Source organism: Jaculus jaculus, chromosome 13 (genome assembly GCF_020740685.1).
Source record: "Jaculus jaculus isolate mJacJac1 chromosome 13, mJacJac1.mat.Y.cur, whole genome shotgun sequence".
Classification (NCBI taxonomy): Eukaryota; Metazoa; Chordata; class Mammalia; order Rodentia; family Dipodidae; genus Jaculus; species Jaculus jaculus.
This window is the reverse complement of record NC_059114.1, coordinates 12130648-12153018: the sequence shown is the minus strand read 5'-3', so window position 1 is coordinate 12153018 and position 22371 is coordinate 12130648. Positions and strand designations below refer to the sequence as shown.

General features: G+C 43.9%; 1 protein-coding gene across 2 annotated transcripts in view; it reads right to left on the bottom strand.

Moving 5' to 3' along the window:
* Nucleotides 1-18798, bottom strand: part of LOC101602232 (solute carrier family 5 member 4-like) — a 41045-nt gene extending 22247 nt beyond the window's left edge. The window contains exons 1-7 of one of the 2 annotated variants that reach the window (XM_045132797.1): nucleotides 18664-18798; nucleotides 17953-18024; nucleotides 15859-15963; nucleotides 13419-13478; nucleotides 9018-9122; nucleotides 3444-3549; nucleotides 1368-1448 (exon numbers count right to left, since the gene is read on the bottom strand). In XM_045132797.1, the coding sequence (XP_044988732.1) occupies nucleotides 1368-1448; nucleotides 3444-3549; nucleotides 9018-9122; nucleotides 13419-13478; nucleotides 15859-15963; nucleotides 17953-18024; nucleotides 18664-18798 (664 nt within the window). Of the gene's footprint in view, nucleotides 1-1367; nucleotides 1449-3443; nucleotides 3550-9017; nucleotides 9123-13418; nucleotides 13479-15858; nucleotides 15964-17952; nucleotides 18025-18663 lie in introns of those variants that run through there. The other variant, XM_045132798.1, reaches the window with a different exon arrangement.
* Nucleotides 18799-22371: the final 3573 nt, after the last annotated feature.

Sequence of the window (22371 nt, the reverse complement as noted above, 5' to 3'; positions counted from 1 at the left end):
TGTTTATTTTTATTTATTTCAGAGTGACAGACAGAGAGAGTAAGAGAGAGAGAGAGAGAGAGAGGGAGAATGGGCGCGCCAGGGCCTCTAGCCACTGCAAATGAACTCCAGCCGCATGCGCCCCCTTGTGCATCTGGCTAACGTGGGTCCTGGGGAATCAAGCCTCGACCCGGGGTCCTTAGGCTTCACTGGCAAGCGCTTAACCACTAAGCCATCTCTCCAGCCTTCTTATTCATTTTTAACGAGAGTGTAAGTTAGTCTGCTATGGAGATCAGTATGGAATTTTCTCAGAAAGTTAAAAAATAGAACTTGAGGTCGGGCGTGGTGGCGCACGCCTTTAATCCCAGCACTCGGGAGGCAGAGGTAGGAGGATCACTGAGAGTTCAAGGCCACCCTGAGACTACATAGTGAATTCCAGGTCAGCCTGAGCCAGAGTGAGACCCTACTTTGAAAAGCCACAAAAAAGAAAAAAAGAACTTGCACATGAATCTAGTCATATCACTTCCAGGTATGTACCCTAAAGACTTAAAGTTAATAACACCTGAACATTCACGTTCATCAAAGATAGTAGCCAAAGTATCAATCAGCCTAGGCCCTGACGTGGAGCTCTGTATGCTGGGCACGGTATGAGCACTGCCATTTTGAAATTAGAGTAGCTGTGATTATTTATTTTCTTTTTTGTTTTTTGGTTTTTCGAGATAGGGTTTCACTTTGGCCCAGGCTGACCTGAATTAACTATATAATCTCAGGGTGGCCTTGAACTCACGCGATCCTCCTCCCTCTGCCTCCAAGTGCTGGGATCAAAGGCGTGCACCACCACGCCCGGCGTAGCTGTGATTATGCCCAGGAAGACACTGCAAGATGGAGCCCGCTAGCGTTCCCCCAAAGAGGGGAGGGTAGACTCACGAGGCAGCACTCTAGACACTTGAGGCTCCACCCCCTCCCCAAAGATACATAAGCAGGTGGGTAATGGTTTCTGGGTGATCCTTTTGTAGGTAAGCCCTCTCTTGTGTGCCTGTAGCTCACCCCATTGAACTCACTGCTTCCTCAGGCAGTGATGTGGGCGCAGTCATTTCTTTGGTGCGTCATTGGTGCCCTGTCTGGGGCAAGTAGATACTTGTTCGCCCCAGGAAAAGTTCATACAACAGTGCCCACTGACCGCTGAGTGGGTCCTTCTGGAAGAGCTTCTCCTTGCCAACCCACAATTTCTATCCACCCAAATAGACCCGCTGAAAACTTTCTCACGATGATGATGATGATAGAAGTGACAGGACTGTGAGTCACAGGGAGACAGCATGACAGAGCAGAAGGATAGAAACATCCCATAATTTCCCAGCCAAAGATCCAACACGGTCGGCGTCACTTACCAAACACCATGAGAATCAGAGAGCCCACGACCATGATGAACGCCTGGATGGTGTCCGTGTAAATCACCGAGGCCAAGCCCCCTGTGGAGAGAGCGTGAGGGACCAGGACGTCGGATGCATGCACACTGACGGATCTCTCTCCACTCCTGGCTCTCCTCTGCCCCAAACATTGACATGCGTCAGCAGAAAGCATACCAGTAGCTCCCATGGGAGCCCCGAGACTGTCTTTTATTTATTTTTAATAGTTTGTTTATTTTTATTTATTTATTTGAGAGCGACAGACAGAAAGAGGCAGAGAGAGAGAAAGAGAGAGAGAGAGAATGGGTGCATCAGGGCCTCCAGCCACTGCAGATGATCTCCAGATGCATGTGCACCCTTGTGCATCTGGCTTATGTGGGTCCTGGGGAATCGCACCTCGAACCAGGGTCCTTAGGCTTCACAGGCAAGCACTTAACTGCTCAGCCATCTCTCCAGCCCAAGACTGTCTTGATATCATTATTTCCCTGGTGCTTGTGTGACTTATTCATTGCCTTTTTCTCTTATGCGGCCCTGCTTTAAGGTTTCTATGAGTTCTAGCAGAGCTCCATCTTTTGCATTTTAAAATATTACATAGGGGGAAAGAGCAATCAGTGTATACCATGAAAGTTCATCAGAAAAAGCCATTCTGGGGCTGGAGAGATGGCTTAGCAGTTAGGCGCTTGCCTGTGAAGCCTAAGGACCCCGGTTCAAGGCTCGATTCCCCAGGACCCACGTTAGCCAGATGCACAAGGGGGCGCATGCATCTGGAGTTTGTTTGCAGTGGATGGAAGCCTTGGCGCGTCCACTGTCCTCTCTCTCTGCCTCCTCTCTCTGTCTGTCACTCTCAAATAAATAAATAAAAACAAACAAACAAACAAAAAAGCCATTCCATTACCTCTATTTAAGACTGCATATTTGTCCCAGAGTCTAGCAAAATCTGTCATTGTTTCATTCATCAAACTCCCAAATCAATCCTGGCTTGTGTTGTATAGCATTGTTCTATGTAGAGAAAGAGATGCTCTCCAAGTTCTAGACTTGCTAGAGTCTGTGTCAGAGACGTGCTTCATGATAAGAGAGTCATGGGGGAAATGATCTGAAATTAGGAGAGCAAGGCCCTACAATCTGAAACATAGGATCAGTGAATAAAAGTCACTTCAGGACTATCTTAATTGTTCAAGTTCTTATTTTTTTAAATTTCTTCAAATTCAGTTGATGGTAACTACACTACTTGTGGTGGTTGCAATGTAAAATAGCCCATAGCCTCAGGCATTTTTGGTTAAGCTTCCGGGCTGGGCCGTGTGTCACTGGGGGTAGATTTGAGTCTGGCCCGAAGGTGTGTGTGAGCCAGCCTGAGTGTTGGCAATTCTCTGCTACGGATGTGTGGGTGAGCCAGCTTCTGCCACCATGAAGCTTCCCCTGGGATCTGCAAGCCTGGCATAAACCCTTTCATCCCATAAGCCGCTCCTGGTCAAGTATTTGTCCCAGTCGCAAAAACACAGCTGCAACACCACCTCATTTAAAATTTATGAAAAGTTAGTTTAATTTGGTGTGCTTGAGACACTAGACCAACACACCAGGTTATCTGGAAGCCTCTTTGGATCATTGCCACACACCTCCCCACAATGCATCTGCTTTAGTCCTTCCCTTTCAAATGTACCTAGCACACATTATGTCTGTTTCCTGGCATTTTGTATTAGTTTGAGCCTCACCTTGCCTTTCTCAGTCTTATACTGGAGCTGCTTCAAGCTTCCTAGGTATTTGATACACACATTATAAAATGGAACTTTAGGTACCAAACACACAGCTGGGTAGAATCATTAGTCCCCAGTGAGTCCCTCCATCACGTTGATTTCTCAGTCAGGCTGCTTGCTCCCAGTAGTGAGGATTCTGTCATGTTTATTCGAGTTGCGTTCCTGGTCCTGTGCCCGACTCTCATTGTGGGAATGAAAGTGTCGCGATGGTGACAAGGTCAAGGCTGACAATGAGGTGACCAATCATAGGCCCGGGGCAGGGTCCTCAGAGCATCACGTGAATGAGTGAAGCAAGCCGCGGACTCACCGGTGATGGTGTAGACAGCAGTGATGGCCAGGAGGATGAAGATGGCCAGGTAGAGGTCCAGTCCGAAGGCCAGCTGGATGAATATGGCTCCAGAAAATATGCTTGACTGCAAGGGTGGAAAATGAGTGTGAACTTCAGGGCTCTTATCCCTTGGCTTCAACACCATCCACCCCTCCCCACAACTGCTGCTCCTGTTTTCCTTAAAGAGTCCTACTTATCTTTTCAGACACACCTTAAAACTCCTACAACAGGGCTGGAGAGATGGCTTAGCGGTTAAGCGCTTGCCTGTGAAGCCTAAGGACCCCGGTTCGAGGCTCGGTTCCCCAGGTCCCACGTTAGCCAGATGCACAAGGGGGCGCAAGCGTCTGGAGTTCGTTTGCAGAGGCTGGAAGCCCTGGCACGCCCATTCTCTCTCTCCCCCTCTACCTGTCTTTCTCTCTGTGTCTGTCGCTCTCAAATAAATAAATTAAAAATTAAAAAAAAAAAACTCCTACAACAATGTCTTCCACAAAGCATCAACCAATATACTCACAGCAGTTGGTTCATTGCTCAGCTAAGGCATTAAATATTCTAAGAATTTTTCTGTGCCAGGAGGCTCAATAATTAATTATAGGAACTTTATATGAATGTTTCTTTCTTTCCCTTTCTTTCTTTTTTTTTTTTTTTTTTTTTTCTTGAGGTAAGGTCTCACTAAAGCTCAGGATGACCTGGAATTCACTCTGTAGTCTCAGGGTGGCCTTGAACTCACAGCAATCTTCCTACCTCTGCCTCCTGAGTGCTGGGATTATAGGTGTGTGCCACCATGACCAGCTGAATGTTTTATTTCTTCCTAGAACTCCTGAATGTATTCACATTCATCCTTTTCTGTTTTCCAAACTATCTACAATAATAATAATATAATAATTTTGCAGAGGCTGGAGAAATTGCTCAATGGTTAAGATGTTTGCTTGCAAAGCATGTTGGCCTGAGGTCAGTTCCCCAGTACCCACGTAAAACCAGGTGCACAAAGTGGTGCATGTGTCTAGAGTTTGTTTGCAGTGGCAAGGGGCCCTGGCATTTCCAGTTTTTCTCTCTCTCCCTCTTTTCCTCTCTTTCTGTTTCTTTCCTTGAAAATAGATAAAGAAAAATACTTAAAAAGATATTTCGCAGCTGAGGAAACAGGTAAGCTGTGATCTTGAAGCCTTGTGATGTCTCTCCAAAGCTCACAATGTTAAATACTTGGTTATACTGCTGCCGCTGGCTTTCCCTTAATGGAGCATACAGAAATTATTCCTCAGAAGCTTATGAATATAACAGCATTGTTTTGAACATTCATGAATCACTTCATTAGACAGTAGTTATGTAGTCAAACCAACAAGAGAATGGTCATTATGCGAAGCTAAGAAAAGCAAGATGGGGCCCCAGTTTTTATATTTGCTCCATCCCCTCCCACGACCACACTTAGACCATTTCACGCTCAGTATTCCATCCCAAGGAAATCTGAAGATGAGTGGCAGAGGAGGGTACCCAATGTTCACCTCTGACCTCCACGTGTGTGTGCGTACACCTGCACACACTCATTCATATGCCGCACACATTCATGGCTGGCCACACAGGCCAAATATAAGAACCTGTGCACTAGTGGCATATCTGCTATGGGAGAAACTAATTGCTCTTTGATTGGACTTGAGGCCCATTCCAGGGCAGGGAACGCCTGGTACTGAAAACCTAATCAAAAGCCTTTGTCTAGGGAGGCCATAAACCCTTTTACTACTGTTGTCTGGCTACATAGGTACATAAAGTGCCCACCAAACTGCCTTCTAAATACTTATGTTTATGCACACATATTAATTCTACTCTCACTTTTGGTTGGAGAAGCTTCTCTTTTCATGTGGTGGTGACCACTGGGGTGACTCAAAACTCACCAAAGTGCTGAGAAGAAATGACAGTGGTATGATCAGCACTAAGTGAGACATCTCTGTCACACCCTCCAAGGTCAGAGACTATTGCAGAAGAGGTGGTGGAAAGAAGGTAAGAGCCAAAGCAAATGGAAAGATGCTTTTAATACTGTCTTCCAGACACAAAGTGGTTGTGGCACGCATGTCAAAGTAGATGATGAAACCTACACAAGACTTGCTTAATAGGAGGGAAAATGATGCCATCAAAATAGAAAGAGACTTGGACTGGAGAGACTGCTTTTCACCTGCCTGCAAAGCCACAGGACCTAGGTTTGATTCTCCAGGACCCACATAAGCCAGATGCATAAAGTGATGCATGTATCTAGAGTTCATTTGCAGAGGCTAGAGGCCTGGGCATGCCCATTAGCTCTCTCTCTCACATAAATAAATAAATAAATAAATAAATAAATAAATAAATAAATAAATAAATAAATAAATATAAAAATAGACTAGTTGGAAAGAAGAAGAGATTCAGTAGAGGAGGATTCAAGAGGGATAAAAGAATGATGATGGGAGGGGATTATGATAATAGTATATTGTCTGTATGTAAAGAGGTTGTCAATGAAATTTTACAAAAATGGCATAAATGCATTTTGAGAAAAAACAACACCTTCAACAAATGGCACTGGAAAACGCAGAAAGAAAGCATAGGAGAATGAAACTAGAGTCTTATCTTGTACCCTACACAAAATAGACCAACAATTTCCACATAAGACCTGAAATTCTGAAACATCTAGAGGAGGAAGAAGAGAGTATAATTTGAGATTGAGGAAGAGGACTTTATGAATGGGTCCACGGTTTCCCATGAGACAAAGCAAACAACCAACAAAAGGGGCTTCGCAAAACTGTAAAGTTATTGCACAACAAAAGAACCTATCAGCTGAGCCAAGAGCAACCTACAGAACTCATCTGACAGAGTAGTAATATCTAGAATATACAAAGAACTAAAAAAAAAATCAAGAAAACGAAAAGCCCAGTCAAAAAGTGGGATATGAAACTAAACATGAAGTTCTCAAAAGAAGATATACAAATGGTCAGTAAATATTTTGAAACGTGTTCAACATTCTTAGCCATTAGTGAAATGCAAAATGAAACCATCCCATCCCTGTCAGAATGACTATCATAAAACAAAAAGTTGAGGCTAGAGAGATGGCTTAGTGGTTAAGCACTTGCCTGTGAAGCTTAAGGACCCAGGTTTGATTCTCCAGGTCCCACATAAGCCAGATGCACATGGTGGCACATGTGTCTGGAGTTCATTTGCAGTGGCTGGAGGCCCTGGTGTGCCCATTCTCTCTCTATCTGCCTCTTTCTCTTTATGTCTGTCACTCTCAAATAAACAAGTAAAAATAAACAAAGAAAAAAATATTTAAAAAAATGTTGGTAAGGATGTTGCAAAGGGACGCTTTTAACTGCTGGATAAAAGAACTTCACAAATAGTTAAAGGGGAAGACAATTACCATCTGAATACCAAAACAAATGCTGCCATTACTGTTAATATTTGGATGATAAATTCTTGTAAATTCAACCTTTGGTGGTGATTGGATAGCCTACAGGAAATTAAATTGGCAAAAAAAGAATATAGTACTTTGATATGTGCTATCATTAGGTTTCATAATTGTGGCTTGCCAAGAAAAACTGGATATACAGAGCAGTGTGCTGGAGGCTCAAGGGCTGAGCCACTAAGTTCCTTACAACTTGCTTCTGCACCGTAGTCGATGCTTTTCACCTGGGTGTTCACTCTGTGTACTCAAAAGATCTGGCCAGAACAGGAGTATGTGTTAGGTTGTGATTGCCTCACAAGCATGAGGACCTTAGTTTAATCCCCAGAACCCACATATAAATGACAGGCATGGGCTGCAGACATGGCTTAGTGCCTGCAAAGCCTAAGGACCCAGGTTCGATTCTCCAGGTCCCATGCAAGCCAGATGCACATGGTGGCGCATGCTTCTGGAGTTCATTTGCAGTGGCCAGAGGCCCTGCCACGTCCATTCTCACTCTCTCTCTCTCTCTTCCTCTCTCTGTCTCAAGTAAACATATAAGATAGATAAATAAAATGTTTAAAACTATATCTTAAAAAAAAAATGACAGGCATGGTGGTGCCCACCTGTAATCCCAGCATTGGGGACATAGAGATAGGAGGATCCCTGGAGCTCACTGGCCAGGCTGTCTAGCCTAATTGCTGACCTTCAGGCTCATGAAAGACTATGTGGACAGTATCCCTGAATATGACACCAAGGTTGTCCTCTGAAGTCCTTACACATATGTGCATGCACAGAATACATACACATTTTCAAGATTAATTGCAATGCTAAATAATTGTTTTTTTGCTATAAAGAACTGTACTTGAGGGCTGAACAGATGGCTAAGGCACTGTTGTCACAGTGGGAAAGTCACAAGTGTCCATTGTTAAGAATTAACATTATTCTCTCTCTCTATCTCAAATAAAAAGAAATAAATAAAAAATTTTTTAAAAAGGGCTGGAGAGATGGTTTAGTGGTTAAGGCACTTGCCCGCAAAGCCAAAGGACCCAGGTTTGATTCTTCAGGTCCCATGTAAGCCAGATGCACAAAATGGTGCATGCATCTGTAGTTCATTTGCAGTGGCTAGAAGCCCTGGCACACCCATTCTCTCCCTCTCTCTCTCTCTCTCTCTCTCTCTCTCTCTCTCTCTCTCTCTGTCTTAAGTAAAAATAAACAAGTAAAAAAAATTTAAATTGTCATTGTTGGGCTGGAGAGGTGGCTCAGCAGTTAAAGGCACTTGCTTGTAAAGCCTGATGCTAGAATTCAATTTCCCAGTACCCACATAAAGGCAAATGCACAAGGTAGTGCATGTGTCTGGAGATTGCAGTGGCAAGAGTCTCTGGTGCTCCCAATCATTCTCTCTTTGCCTCCCTCCTTGCAAATTAATTAATGAACTGTTTTTAAAATATTTTTATTTATTTAGTGAGTTAGTTATTTGCCAGAGAAGAGAGGTGGGAGGAGAATGGGCTTGCCAGAGCCTCCAGCCCCTGCAAATGAACTCCAAATACATGTGCCACCTTGTGCATCTGGCTTATGTGGGTCCTAGGGACTTGAACCTGGGTCCTTTGGCTTTGCAGGCCTTGTTTTGCAGGGGGGGAAGGAGGTATTTCCAAGGTAGGGTCTCACTCTAGCCCAGGCTGACCTAGAATTCACTATGCAGTCTCAGGCTTACCTTGAGCTCACAGCGAATCTCCTACCTCTGCCTCCAGAGTGCTGGGATTAAAGGCGTGTGCCATCATGGCCAGTTTTTAATCCATTTTCTAATTAGTGGTTTTCATAATTCAATGGGAAGACGGGACATAAGAAATACCCCCTTTATTACTGAATATCTGTTATTTAAGAAGACATTTTCTTCTTTCGGTATACCCATTTTTTCCCATCCTTAATGAGAAAGCAGATCTGCGCTCTGGAGAACTGACAGCCTGTCGCTCTGTGGGCTCAGGGTCTCCGAAGCTCTGCTTTCTCTCACCGATGCTTTGCAGAAAGACCTCAAGGGGGTTCAGGCATCCACATGGCTCTAGCTGCTGAAAATCTACACAGCTCACTCTCTGATCTTCTCACACTGATCCCATCAAGCATCCCCTTGGAACTGAAATACCAGGAAGCACCCAACTCACTGAGATTTGAATGGCCACAAGGATAAAGAGGGAGAGGACGGAAAGGTAGATCTGGAGTCGCTGCCCGCCGAACCGCTTCCTGAGATATTCCGGCATGGTCATCACCTGCAGAGACAGACAGCAACAAGAATTCACCCCAGAGTCTTAGTGTATTCTGACTGGTTCACGTAGCAAAACACGTATGGTCAGTTAAATGCTGTACTTAACAACTTGGCAACAGATCAGGAGAAAAGCATCGTGCCATGGTCAAGCAGCAAGGCTCCACTAAGCACGGGCACTGGAGACAGGCCAGCTCAGCGCTTCCCCCAGCCTCAGCATGTCACACATGCATGTCCTTTGGCAAATGACAGTGTTTTTGACTCTCATCTCATCTATTCTCATCGCCGTTCTTCTCTCTTCTTTTTCCTTTTATTTTTTCTTTACTTTCTCTTCTCTTTCCTTACCTCCTCTTCTCTCTTTTCCCTGCCTTATCTTTCTCCTCTTCCTCTCTCTTCTCCTTCTCCCTCTCTCTCTTTCCTTCTCTCCTGTTCTACTGTCCAAGCCCAGGCTGGCCTTGAATTCACAATCCAATCCTCCCGCTCCATTTTCTGAGTGCTAAGATCGTAGATGTGTGCCATTATGCCCAGCTTAAGTGTGGGTTTAATGTTGACGTAGATGTTAAGTAGCTACAATGCCAAGTGCTTTGCAGATATACAATGAATAATGTTAATTTTCTCCACTAATAATACTGTAGACTTTAAAAGTAATATTACCTATAAAAAACAAACCACAAATAATTTTAATAATGTTTAACTATAAGGTTAAACAATAAGTTGCTAAGTCACTTGCAGATATCCATCATTGCATGTATTCATATAATTACCTTTTTATTTTTTAAGTTTTTTTTTGTACATCTGGATTTTACATGGGTACTAGAGAATCAAATCCTGGCCATCAGACTTTGCAAGCAAGCCTCTTTAATCACTCAGCTATCTCCCCAGCTTTGGGGTTGGATTTTTTTTTTAATTGTTTTGTTTATTTATTTATTTATTTATTTGAGAGCGACAGACAGAGAGAGAAAGAGCCAGAAAGAGAGAGAGGGAAAGAGAGAGAATGTGTGTGCCAGGGCTTCCAGCCACTGCAAATGAACTCCAGACGCGTGTGCACCCCCTTGTGCATCTGGTTAATGTGGTCCTGGGAAACTGAGCCTTGAAGTGGGGTCCTTAGGCTTCACAGGCAAGCACTTAACAGCTAAGCCATCTCTCCAGCCCTGGGGTTGGATTTTTAAATGTTTTTAAGTTTTAACTTTATTTTATTTATTTGACAGAGAGAAAGAGAGAAACAGGCAGATAGTGAGAGAATGAGAATGGGCATGCTAGGGCCTTCAGCCACTGTAAATGAACTCCAGACACATGTGCCACCTTGTACATCTGGCTTATGTGGCACCTGGGGAATCAAACCTGGGTCCTTGAAGGCAAAGGCCTTAACTGCTAAGCCATCTCTCCACCCCTATAACTTTTTTTTTTAATAATAGAAATGGGGCTGGTGAGATGACTCAGAGGTTAAAGAGCTTTCCTGCAAAACCTAACAACCTGGGTTTGATTCCTCAGGACCCACATAGAGCCAGATGCACAAAGTGGTGCATGCATCTGGAGTTCATTTGCAGCAGCTAGAGGCCCTGGAGTGCCCATCCTCTTCCCCTCCCCTTTGCAAATAAATAAAAACGAATATAACCATATGAAATCCCTTTTTGGAGAAATACATATGAATTTCTGAAATATGCTGATGAATATCTAATCTTATATCACAGTGATAGGAACTGAAGGCAAAATTTATCATTAAAAGGAAAATCAAGCAGAAAAATCAGGACGATTTCCAGGCCATAGGAAGAATAAGTCTATGTGCTGGTCTAGCAACCAGTACATGTGCTGGAGAGGTTGACAGGGACCAAATGGAGCCAGGGTCTGTGCCTGAGGAAGAGGGAAAGAGGACAGCAATGGTAACTCTTATTTATTTATTTATTTATTTATTTATTTGAGAGCAACAGACACAGAGAGAAAGACAGGTAGAGGGAGAGAGAGAGAATGGGCGCGCCAGGGCTTCCAGCCTCTGCAAACGAACTCCAGACGCGTGCGCCCCCTTGTGCATCTGGCTAACGTGGGACCTGGGGAACCGAGCCTCGAACCGGGGTCCTTAGGCTTCACAGGCAAGCGCTTAACCACTAAGCCATCTCTCCAGCCCAGCAATGGTAACTCTTTGACGCTGGCTCTCCCATCCGCTGAGAGGCCTATGAGAAGAGAGCCTATCAGAGAATGGACATGCGAGGTTCTCTGCGGGATTTCTGCCAGGGGCCGCTTGAAGCCTGCCCCGCACAGCCAAGAGAACTGCTTGCCAGCCTGACAGGGGTTCACATGGAAGCACAGCTCCAAAGACAGTAAGTGGCAGACCTTGGTGGCATGCATGTGCTGCCAATCCGGAAGACGTGGGGCATTAGGGGGCCGGCCAGGGAAGAAGGGCGATTTCTACCATGATTCCAAATGAAATGCTGAGAGGCCAGGCAGAAGTGTGTCACTGGCATGGAGATGCCACTCACGTGCTACGTGGACAAAATCCAGTGGAACTACAGGAGTGGGAGTCCAGGCAACACCCTAGAAAAGTGGAGGGATTCCGCAAGCGCTGGACTCCAACCCTTAAGTGCTACCTTGTGGAATGAGCCCAGAAGAGCCATGAGGTGGGCTCCTCCAGACCCATGCGCCGCCACCCAGGATGCCTCACATGGAATTTTCAGACTTAATGCTCCCCCGTGTTTTGGTACCAGTGGACCCTTGATCCTTTTTTGTGGGCCTATGTCTGCTCTCACATATAAATATTTACCCTATCCCTGCCCTCCCTACTGTATCTTAGAGGTGTATCATTAATTTTTGATTTTCCCATCTCATAAGTAGGAGTTTTTATTGAGAGTGAGATGTGCCTTTGGACTTTCGACCTGTTGCTAGAATGAGTAAAGCCCTTGGGACTATTACTAGGGAGTGAATTGATTTTATGTTGTTAGACCCATATGCATCGGGGGAGGGGGCAGGAACAGAATGCTGTGACTCGAGCATGCTTTGCCCCCCAAAAGCTTTATGAGGTTCACATCTTGTCCCAAGCGTTGTGGCGTTGGCACTGTGGGATCTGTGGCAGGTAGGGCCTAGCCGGAAGAGGATGAGGCATGATGGGGGCTCCACCATCGTGGATGGATCAATCTTGTCTCCCAGGACTCAGTCAGCCCTTGAGAGACTGGGTTATGATAGAGCAAGAACCCCCGCACGTGCTCGGCCCCTTCTTCACACAATCGTCTCTTTCTGATTCTTCATATTTTTCAGATTTCTTCATAGTCACATACTTTTATGCATGTTGGTCCTATGCAGAGCCAAAGATTTGCTGGTATCATGCTACTTCATCTCTGTAAGCGTGAGCTACATCAACCTCTTGTTTATAATCTACTCTGCTTCTGGCGTTTTGTTATAGCAACATGACATGAACTAAGACAGGCTCCAGAGGACACCAACTGATAGTTTTCAAGATGAGTTTTTTGGCTTCCTTCTCACCCGTCGTCTGCTCCCCTCTGGAATCTCCAGCTCCAGTAACGGAGGTCTCATGCCACCAAGCCCTCAAGCTTAAGCCTTCAGGTGGCTGGTAATTCTCCTCTCTCCATCGCCCTCACTTCTAATCTCTCCTCAAGCCCTGACATCTGTCCTCCAAACAGCTCCCATTCTGTTCTTCTGTCTTTCCTAGACAGTTATGAATTATTTTGTAATGACTTTTTTATCATGCCATCCATGGACCACTTGCTCAAGTCCATCCTCCTGCAAACTGACTGAGAGGAAGGAATCTGTCATGCACCCCGAGGCTCTGGAAGCCCATGTGACCCCAGATAATACTAGGACACATAAGCCTTTCATAACTGAACCCCATCTGTACCTGTAAACTCACCTCTATGTCCTTCCACTCTTCCCCCACATAGTCTCTATTTAACTGACCTCCAGACACTGTGGGTCCTTTCATGCTTTCAGCTTCTGCATATGTTCTCTAACACTCGTAGATCTGATTTCTCTCTCTTTTTTTTTTTTCTGCTGCAGAAGCGCCACACCCCTCAAAGGTGAAGTCAGGTCACTTCTGGTCACTTGTGAGATACTTCCCTTGAAGCACACGGGTTGTCCTGGAGTCCCCTCACACAGGGGTCCTTGTGGACCACCCCTGCGGAGTTCCACTGACTCTAGCCACGTTCTACACTGAGAGCCCTTCCAGGAAGGGGATTTGATGGTTGTCACCTGTATATTCATGGCCATAGACCAGGTGAAAGCGGAGCGCCTAAGTTTCACTATTAAAGGAACTTAGTGAATAAAAGAAAGCTTCATTTGCATATCTATGGATACTCACCCCTGCCTTGATGTAGATGGGGACGAATAAATACCCAAGAACTAGCACCATTACCAAGGCCTGTAAGAAAGACAGTGTGAAGTTAAAGAGGTTTGGCTTGCTAGACTTCTTGAACCTCTGAGTACAGAAAAAAAAGTTTGATCATGTTTCATTGAAATAATTAAGCTCCTCAGATGAATGTAGATTCCTTTCCTGTCCTTGTTTGTTTTCGAGGTAAGGTCTCACTCTAGCCCAGGCTGGCCTCGAACTCACAGCAGTCTCCTACTTCTGCCTCCTGAGTGCTGGGATTAAAGGCATGTGCGCTTTCCTATCACTTTCTGATCCAGAGACCAATACTTTCTGAGGCATAAGATAGCAAAGGTGCATGATGCAAGCTGATCAGATCGTAGGCCATCTGAGCCCGCAGAGAATTATTTCTGAATATCAGGAAATGGAAATATTATTCTTGAATGGATAAAGCAATCAGAAAGAGATTTGCTTTTCATCACTTCTTCCCACATAAAGCAAGGACAGAAATACAACATCTCATTGTCACACAACATTGACAGACTCTTCTCATATGTGATTTATGTCATTCAACAGCCAGGGGAGGCAGATGTCTTAAGCAGTTATTCTTATCTTATAGATGTGGAAAGTGAACTTCATGGAGATTAAGAAAGTGCACTGTCACAGGCTAAAAGGAGAATAATTGAGTTATCAGCAGCCTGAGAGTCACACCCAGGTGGGTCATAGGTCTTTCTGTCAAGGACTTTATAGGCAGGGTCCATGGCACCCTCAAAATGCCATATCTGGAGGTTGGCATTTCCTAGAATCTTGATAATACTAATGTGAAATTAGGATCAACATGTTCAACAAGAGGGGCGAAAGTATTTGTGATGACTGGAGCTCACTTCCTCAGTCCATCCAGGGACAGTCTACTGTCCTCCACACTAACAACTTCTCATCAATATACACACTACATAAAACCACTAAAAGTGATCAAAGAACAGAAAAAAAAAAGTTCAGGCTAGCTAGGAATGGATTATGATATTCTCATCACATGCCCAGACATGCTAAGAGATAGCAATGAGTGGGGGAGGGGACATGTTCCTGTACATATAGAGGCTAGTGTCTAATCAAGGAACAGTGCTTTTATGAAATAATAATAGAGGGCTGCAGAGATGGCTTAGTAGTTAAGGAGCTTGCCTGTGAAACCTAAGGACCCATGTTTGACTCTCCAGATCCCACATAAGCCAGACACACAAGGGTGAGGCAAGCGCAAGGTCACACATGCCCACTAGGTAGCGCAAGCATCTGGAGTTCAATTACAGTGGCTGAGGCCCTAGTGCACCAATTCTCTCTCTTTCTGCTCTGTCTCTCGCTCTCACTAAAATAAAAGAAAAAATAGAGCAGTTAGATAGTCCACCACAAAGTATTGTACATTCTCTCTACCATCTCCCAAAACAGTCACTCCTCAATGCACTGGGACTGACTTGCTTAGGCCCCACATGAACAGTTTCTCATCATCCTTCTGACATGAGTACCAAGAAGCTCTCACGACACGTGGCAACCCAGGTCATTATCTGTGATGGATTTCCTACCACAAGGTCCCCCAGTATATGATGGACGGTTCTTTCCTCATACTTTGTACACTCGCATGTGCATATTCCCTCATCTGATTGTTACCTTCTCCAAAGAAGAAACCATCAAGTTTACATTTCTAGGTAGTGGATTTCTGGGTATGTAAGTGCCCAGGAAGGAGAGCTAAAACAGAGAATTCCAAAGGTCAAGGGGGGGAATGAAAGTGGAGCTTAGTCTATAGAAATGACAAATGACTTTTTTTTGTTTTTCAAGGTAAGGTCTCGCTCTAGCCAAGGCTGACCTAGAATTCACTATGTAGTCTCAGGGCAGCCTCAAACTCTCCGAGAATCTCCTATTTCTGCCTCCTGAGTGATGGGAATTAAAGGTGTCAACCACCATGCCTGGCTCTAGATTTTTTTAAAAAATTATTTATTTATTTATTTGAGAGAGAGAGAGAAGCAGAGAGAGAGAGGGAGCGAATGGGCACGCCAGGGCCTCTAGCCACTGCAAACGAATTCCAGATGCATGTGCCACCTTGTGCATCTGGCTTATATGCGTCCTGAGGAACCAAACTTAGGTCCTTTGGCTTTGCAGGCAAGTGCTTTGACTGCCAAGCCATCTCCCCAGCCCCCACTTCTTTTAGAAATGATATTCTTACTAGGAAGAGTGTCTGAGGTTGGTAGTAGTGTAGCGGGAATGATGACCCAGACAGAATAGAGCTAGAAAGGTGCTGAAGGGCAAACAGAAAGCAAACCAGCAATGGGAGAAAGAAAAGTAAAATGGAATGCATCCTATACAGACTCCCAGCAGAACCTGGGGCAAGTTCTGGTTCAACAATCTGGACACGGGTTTGACTTTGCAAAGCGCTGACTTCACTTACGTTCCATTCAACAGCCGCGATGGCAATTCCTGAGGCTGCGCCTGTCCCTGCCAGACCCACAAAGTGGTTACTGCCGATGTTGCTGGCAAAGAGAGAGGCACCCATCTGGAAAGCAAAAGAAGAGGATAGGGTAAGGATTAAAATGTCCAAACCAAGGGCTGGAGAGATGGCTTAGCGGTTAAGCGCTTGCCTGTGAAGCCTAAGGACTCTGGTTCGAGGCTCGATTCCCCAGGACCCATGTAAGCCAGATGCACAAGGTGGTATATGCATCTGGAGTTCATTTACAGTGGCTAGAGTCCCTGGTGTGCTCATTCTCTCTTTCTCTCTCTTTCTCATTTTGTTGCTCTCAAATAAATAAATAAAAATAAACAAAAACAATCTTAAAAAAATATCCAAACATACTTAATAGGTTGATATTGTATATATGTAATTACAATGATTGTAATGGGGAGGTAATATGATGGAGAATGGAATTTCAAATGGGAAAGTGTGGGGGTGGGAAGGGAGGGAATTACCATGGGATATATTTTATAATCATGGAAAATGTTAATAAAAATTTAAAAAAAATATCCAAACAAAGGTTCTGGAAAATGTATATTTTGTGGTGTTTCAATTTCTTCTTAGAACAGGGGCCATTAAACTATATAGCCCATGGACTGAATCTGATATGTTACCTGTTTTACGAGGACCATAAGGGCAGCAGGCTTTTACATTTTTTTAAATTTTTATTTACTTATTAGAGACAGAGAGAGGGAGAAAAAGAGGAAGAATGGGTGCACCAAGCATCTAGCCACTGCAAACAAACTTCAGACGCATGCGCCACAGTGTGCATCTGGCTTACGTGGTACCTGGAGAATTGAACCTGGGTTCTTAGGCTTCACAGGCCTTAACCTCTAAGCCGTTTTCCCAGCTTGTACATTTTAGATGGCTAAAGTGTTAAACATCTAAAGAATGACAATATTTTTGATCATATTTCACCATCCATAGGCATTTTTACTAACAATGCAGCCATACTCATTGGTTTTATATATTGGCTATGAGTGCTTTTTTTATTTTTGGTGGAATGTGCTTTTCTTCTTGAAAATTGTAGAGCCTATAAACCTAAAATACTTAAATTTTTGTCTATGAGAAAAGCTTACTAAACACTGCCTTTGAGGTTTTTTGATGTACCTGCCAAGATACTCTGAGTATAGTCTGTCTTTAGCTGAAACTGTCAGTCCCACCATCAAAACTTTACCCTTAAACCAGTCCCAAGGATCTTTATGTTTCAGAATGAGGAAATTCCTCTCCACTTTCCTGGATATAGGTCATTCTTTCATTCATCTTCCTTTCCATCATTTTATCTGATCCTTTTTTTTTTTTTTTTTTTTTTTTGGTTTTTCGAGGTAGGGTCTCACTCTAGCCCAGGCTGACCTGGAATTCACTATGGAGTCTCAGGGTGGCCTCTAACTCATGGCAATCCTCCTACCTCTGCCTCCCGAGTGCTGGGATTAAAGGTGTGTGCCACCACGCCCGGCTTTATCTGATACTTTTAAGACTTACAAGTCCAGAGAGAATTTATGAGTGAATATGAATGATAACTAAATGTGGCAGCAGGATTGGGACTGGGACCTGCGGTGACTTCATCTGTTCCTACACTTTTTTTTTTTTGAGGTAGGGTCTCCCTGTAGCCCAGGCTGACCTGGAATGGAGTCTCAGGCTACCCTCAAACTCATACCAATCTTTTTACCTCTGCCTTCCCAGTGCTGGGATTAAAGTGGTGCACTACCGTGCCTAACAAGACCATTTCTTTTTTTCTCTCTTTTTTAGAGAGAGAGAGAGATTTGGCCAGGGCTTCAGCCACTTCAGTCAAACTCCAGATACCTGCGCCACCTAGTGGGTATGTGCAACCTTGTGCTTGCCTCACCTTTGTGTGTCTGGCTTATGTGAGATCTGGAGAATTGAACATGGATCCGTGGGCTTCACAGCCTTAACCGCTTACCCATCTCTCCAGCCTGTGTTCCTACACTTTTAGCCCTCTGAAAATTCCTTTTTATATCCAGCTACCTGAAGAGTTACACACATACACACACACACACACACACACAAACTTACTGGCCACCATGCCACATCTCGACCAGCCAGGAAGAAGCCTCCGACAGTGCTCCGGTTGGTCTTCAGCATGGCCTGAGAAGAAAGGAAGACACACAAGGATTAAGCCGCAGCAGGTGCACCCAAAATGCTCCCGTGACACTGGCCAGGACTCTGCAGCAATAGCGAGTTTTTAGCGCTTGTCCAGAGAGAACCATTGTTTAGAACCTGGCTTATGGTGTCAATTTTTAATGAATTTCAAAATCATGCTTTGGTCAAAGCTCAAGGCTAGCAGGATTTCAAGAAATCAGATCTTGAAAACCACTGTCAATTTTCACTTGTGAAAATGATATGAAGTATACCATGCCTGGAATCCAATGCTAACAAAAATAAGCAGTGCATGAATGATCTCAGTGTCCAGCTCACCAGGTCAGGAAATTAACAAACAATAAAATCAGATCATAAAATGTTTTTGTTCATCTACCAGGTGCTAGACATGATAGAGTAAGGCTGTAGTCCCCAGCCTTTCCTGTATTCAAATAGCAATGTTGTCATTATTAAAGCGAATCCACTCAGTAATGTCCCATATAAGATGATTCCAATATAAAGGCAATGACATCAGTGAAAACTGATAATATCTCAGTTGATCATGACACATGTGTTCCATCCTAAGACACTTTTCCCCAGCCCTGGACACCCCTCCCCTGCGATAAAGCCCATTTGATCTTCACATACCCACAGTCCTACAGCCAGAACCACTATGAAATAAATGACAATGACCGAGATGTCGGCAGCATTTTGGATGCGCTCTGACATTGCAGGAGGCCCTTGGGTCCATGTCGTGGTGCTGGGACTTAATGTGCTGGCCATGGCTTCGTGTGGTTCTGTCCCCATCAAGGCTGACGCCTTCTTTATATGAGCCCTGGATTAATGATCAACTCTCGGATGAACAAGATATGTGGTATCTTGGAGCAAGATTAAATCTTACCTTTGTGGACCTTTAAACTTCTGCTGTGAATCCAGGCTTTGGACCCTTGGCCCTTCAGTTGCCAATGTTGTTTCTGGCAGTAAAAATAAAGGATGGAAGCTAGAAATGGCATACAAATTGGAAGTGAAGAGCAAGGTGTTCATTGCTTGAAACAAAATAGCATATTTAAGATTTGACCATTTCAAGTGAAGATGAGAGAGATGAAGGAAAACAGAGAGGGAAAGAGATGTAAAGGAGACAGAACCCAGGAAAGATAGATAAAATGTGCTGGGTTCTCATAGCACAAAGATTATTGATCAAATTTTTGGGTTTTTTTTTTGTTTGGAGGTAGGATCTCACTGTAGCCCAGGCTGACCTGGAATTCACTATGTAGTCTCTGGGTGGCCTCAAACTCATGGCAATCCTCCTAACTCTGCCTCCCGAGTGCCAGGATTAAAGGCATCTGCCACCACGCCCAGCCTGATCAAACATTTTAGTCCTTGAAAATAAAGTTAACTATCTGTTAAGATTTTCAAATCCTTATTTTTCTCTGGGACAAGTGTGTAAATGAATTTCATGTAACACATCGGGACCACAGTGGCTTATGCAGGAAAACCATGAAGTTCTGCCATCAATGTAACATAAAATGCACATAAAACACCGTTTGAACCATGTTAAGCATACGAGGCAGTGGCATTACATATATTCCGTTGTTGTACAACCATCACCACCTCCAATGCGGAGAACTCATCTTGTGTTGGGACGTCGGCTTTCCTTTCCTGTCATACTGATGGATTGTGGGTCTCCCCTGTCCTAGCTGCCATTTGTAAAAAGCAAATTCTCTAAACAAGAGAGCAGCATGGATCAAAGGGGATAAGCATAAATCGCTTAAAGACATTTTGGAGCTGGGGCTGGAGAGATGGCTTAGCGGTTAAGCGCTTGCCTGTGAAGCCTAAGGACCCCGGTTCGAGGCTCGGTTCCCCAGGTCCCACGTTAGCCAGATGCACAAGGGGGCGCACACGTCTGGAGTTCATTTGCAGAGGCTGGAAGCCCTGGCGCGCCCATTCTCTCTCTCTCCCTCTATCTGTCTTTCTCTCTGTGTCTGTCTCTCTCAAATAAATAAATAAATAATTTTTTTAAAAAAAGACACTTTGGAGCTGGAGAGATGGCTTAGTGGTTAAGGTGCTCGCCTGCAAAACCTAATGGCCCAGTTCGCTTCCCCAGGACCCATTTAAAGCCAGATGCACAAAGTGATGCACGCATCTGGAGTTCATTTGCAGTGGCTAGAGGCCCTGGGGCTCCCATACTCTTTCTGCTTCTCTCTCGCTGTCTGTATCTCTCTGCTTGCAAATAAATAAATAAATAATTTTTTTTTTTTTTAAAAAAGATCCTTTTGGGCTGTGTGTATGTGTGGCTACTATAAATGGGACAGCTTCCCTGATTTCGTTCTCCATATGTTCATCATTGGCATATAGAAAAGGCTCCTGATTTTTGTGTGTTGAGATTATATTCTGCCACTTTGCTGAGAGAATGTCTCACCTAAGTGTTTTATGGTGGAGTCTTTTGGGTCACTTATGCATAACATTTCATCTGCAAATAGGGCTAGTTTGAGTTTTTCCTTTCCAGTTCATATACCTTTGTTTGTTTGTTTTGTTCTGGTTTTCTAGGTAGGGTTTCACTCTAGCTCAGGCTGACCTGGAATTTGCTATGTAATCTCAGGGAGGCCTGGAACTCACAGTGATCCTCCTACCTCTGCCTCCCAAGCTCTGGGCTTAAAGGCGTGCGCCACCACGCCCGGCTCCCAGTTCACATACCTTTTCCATCTTTCAGTTGTCTTATTGCTTGAGGAAAGAGTTCAAGTACTATGTCGAATAACAGTGGTGAGAGCAGACACTGATGTTTTGTTTTAGATCTTAGTGGGACTGTTTCAAGTCTTTCCCTATTTAGAGTGATTTGGACCTTAAGTCTGGAATATATGGCCCTTATTATGTTGAGATATGAACCCTCCATTTCTCCATCCCTAATCTCTCCCATCTTTTTTTTTTTTTTTTTTGAGGTAAGGTCTCACTCTAGCCCAGGCTGACCTGGAATTCACTATGTAGTCTCAGGGTGGTCTTGAACTCATAGTGATCCTCCTGCCTCTGCCTCCCGAGTGCTGGGATTAAAGGCGTGCACCACCACACTGGGTTTCTCCAATCTTTTACTCGTGTAAGGATGTTGTGTTTTGTTGAAGGCAAAATAATCATGCGATCATCTTTAAGTCTATTCATGTAATGCATTATGTGTATCAGTTTCCATATCTTGAAGCATTCCTGCATCCCTGGGATGAAATGTGCTTGGTCGAGGTGGATGACACTTTGATGTGTTCTTGGATTTGATTTGCAAGGATTTTATTGAGCATTTTTCTGTGTAAGCTCCATGGTCTATAATTCTCTTTTCTTGTTGTGTGTCTGTCTGGTTGTGGTATTAGTGCAATGGTGGCTTCACAGGAGTCAGAGAGCATTCCCTCTTTCTCAGTTTTGTGAAAAAACCTGGTTGTACCTCTTCAATAAGGGTTTGGTAGAATTTGGCAGTGAATCTGTCTGGATCTGGGCTTTTTTTATTTGGGAGGTTTTTTACTCTTTCAGTAGGGTTAGATGTTATATGGCTTTATTCAGGTAATTTATTTCTTCTCGACTTTGCTTTGGTAGGTTATGTGAGTCAAGACATCCATCCACTTCTTCCAGATTGTCCAATCTTGTGGAATATAAGTTTTTGAAGCATGACTGGGTGACTATCCCAATCTCCTTGGTATCTGTTGTACCGTTTTATGTCTACTCCTGTTGACTGGGGGCTTTGCTCTCTTTTGATCAGATTGGCTAGGGGTTTATCAATCTTGTTTATTTTTTTTTTCTAAGAACCAGCCCTCCATTGTATCATTTGTTTCTCACCTTTCCAATTCACTGATTTATACTCTGATATTGATTATTTCTTTCTATCTTGTACTTCTGCATTTGTATTTTTCTTGATTTCCCAAATTTTCCTTCTGGTGGATTATTAAGTTCTTTATTGAAGGTCTCTCTGTTCTTTTCCATGTAGGCATTCAGGACCACAAACTTCCCTTATGACTGCCTACCTTGTGTCCCATAAGCTCTGGTCTGCTGTGTGTCCATTGTCATTTAGTTCTAGAAAGGCTTTGGTTTCTTCAGTGACCCATTCATTGTTCAATCTCTAGGAGCTGGTGTATATTCTGTTGTTTTCACTTGTTGATTTCTATTATGGTCAGATAAAATAGAGGGAGTTATGTCCATTTTCCTGAATTTGTGACTTGCTTTATGTACTAAGCTATGATAGATTTTAGTGAAGTTTCCGTGAGCTTCCATGTGTATTCTTTAGGGTTTTGGTGGAATAGTCTGTAGATAGCTGTTAAGTCCATTTGATCTATGGCGGTGTTTATATCTATTATTTCTCTGTTTATTTTCTTTTTAGATGATCTG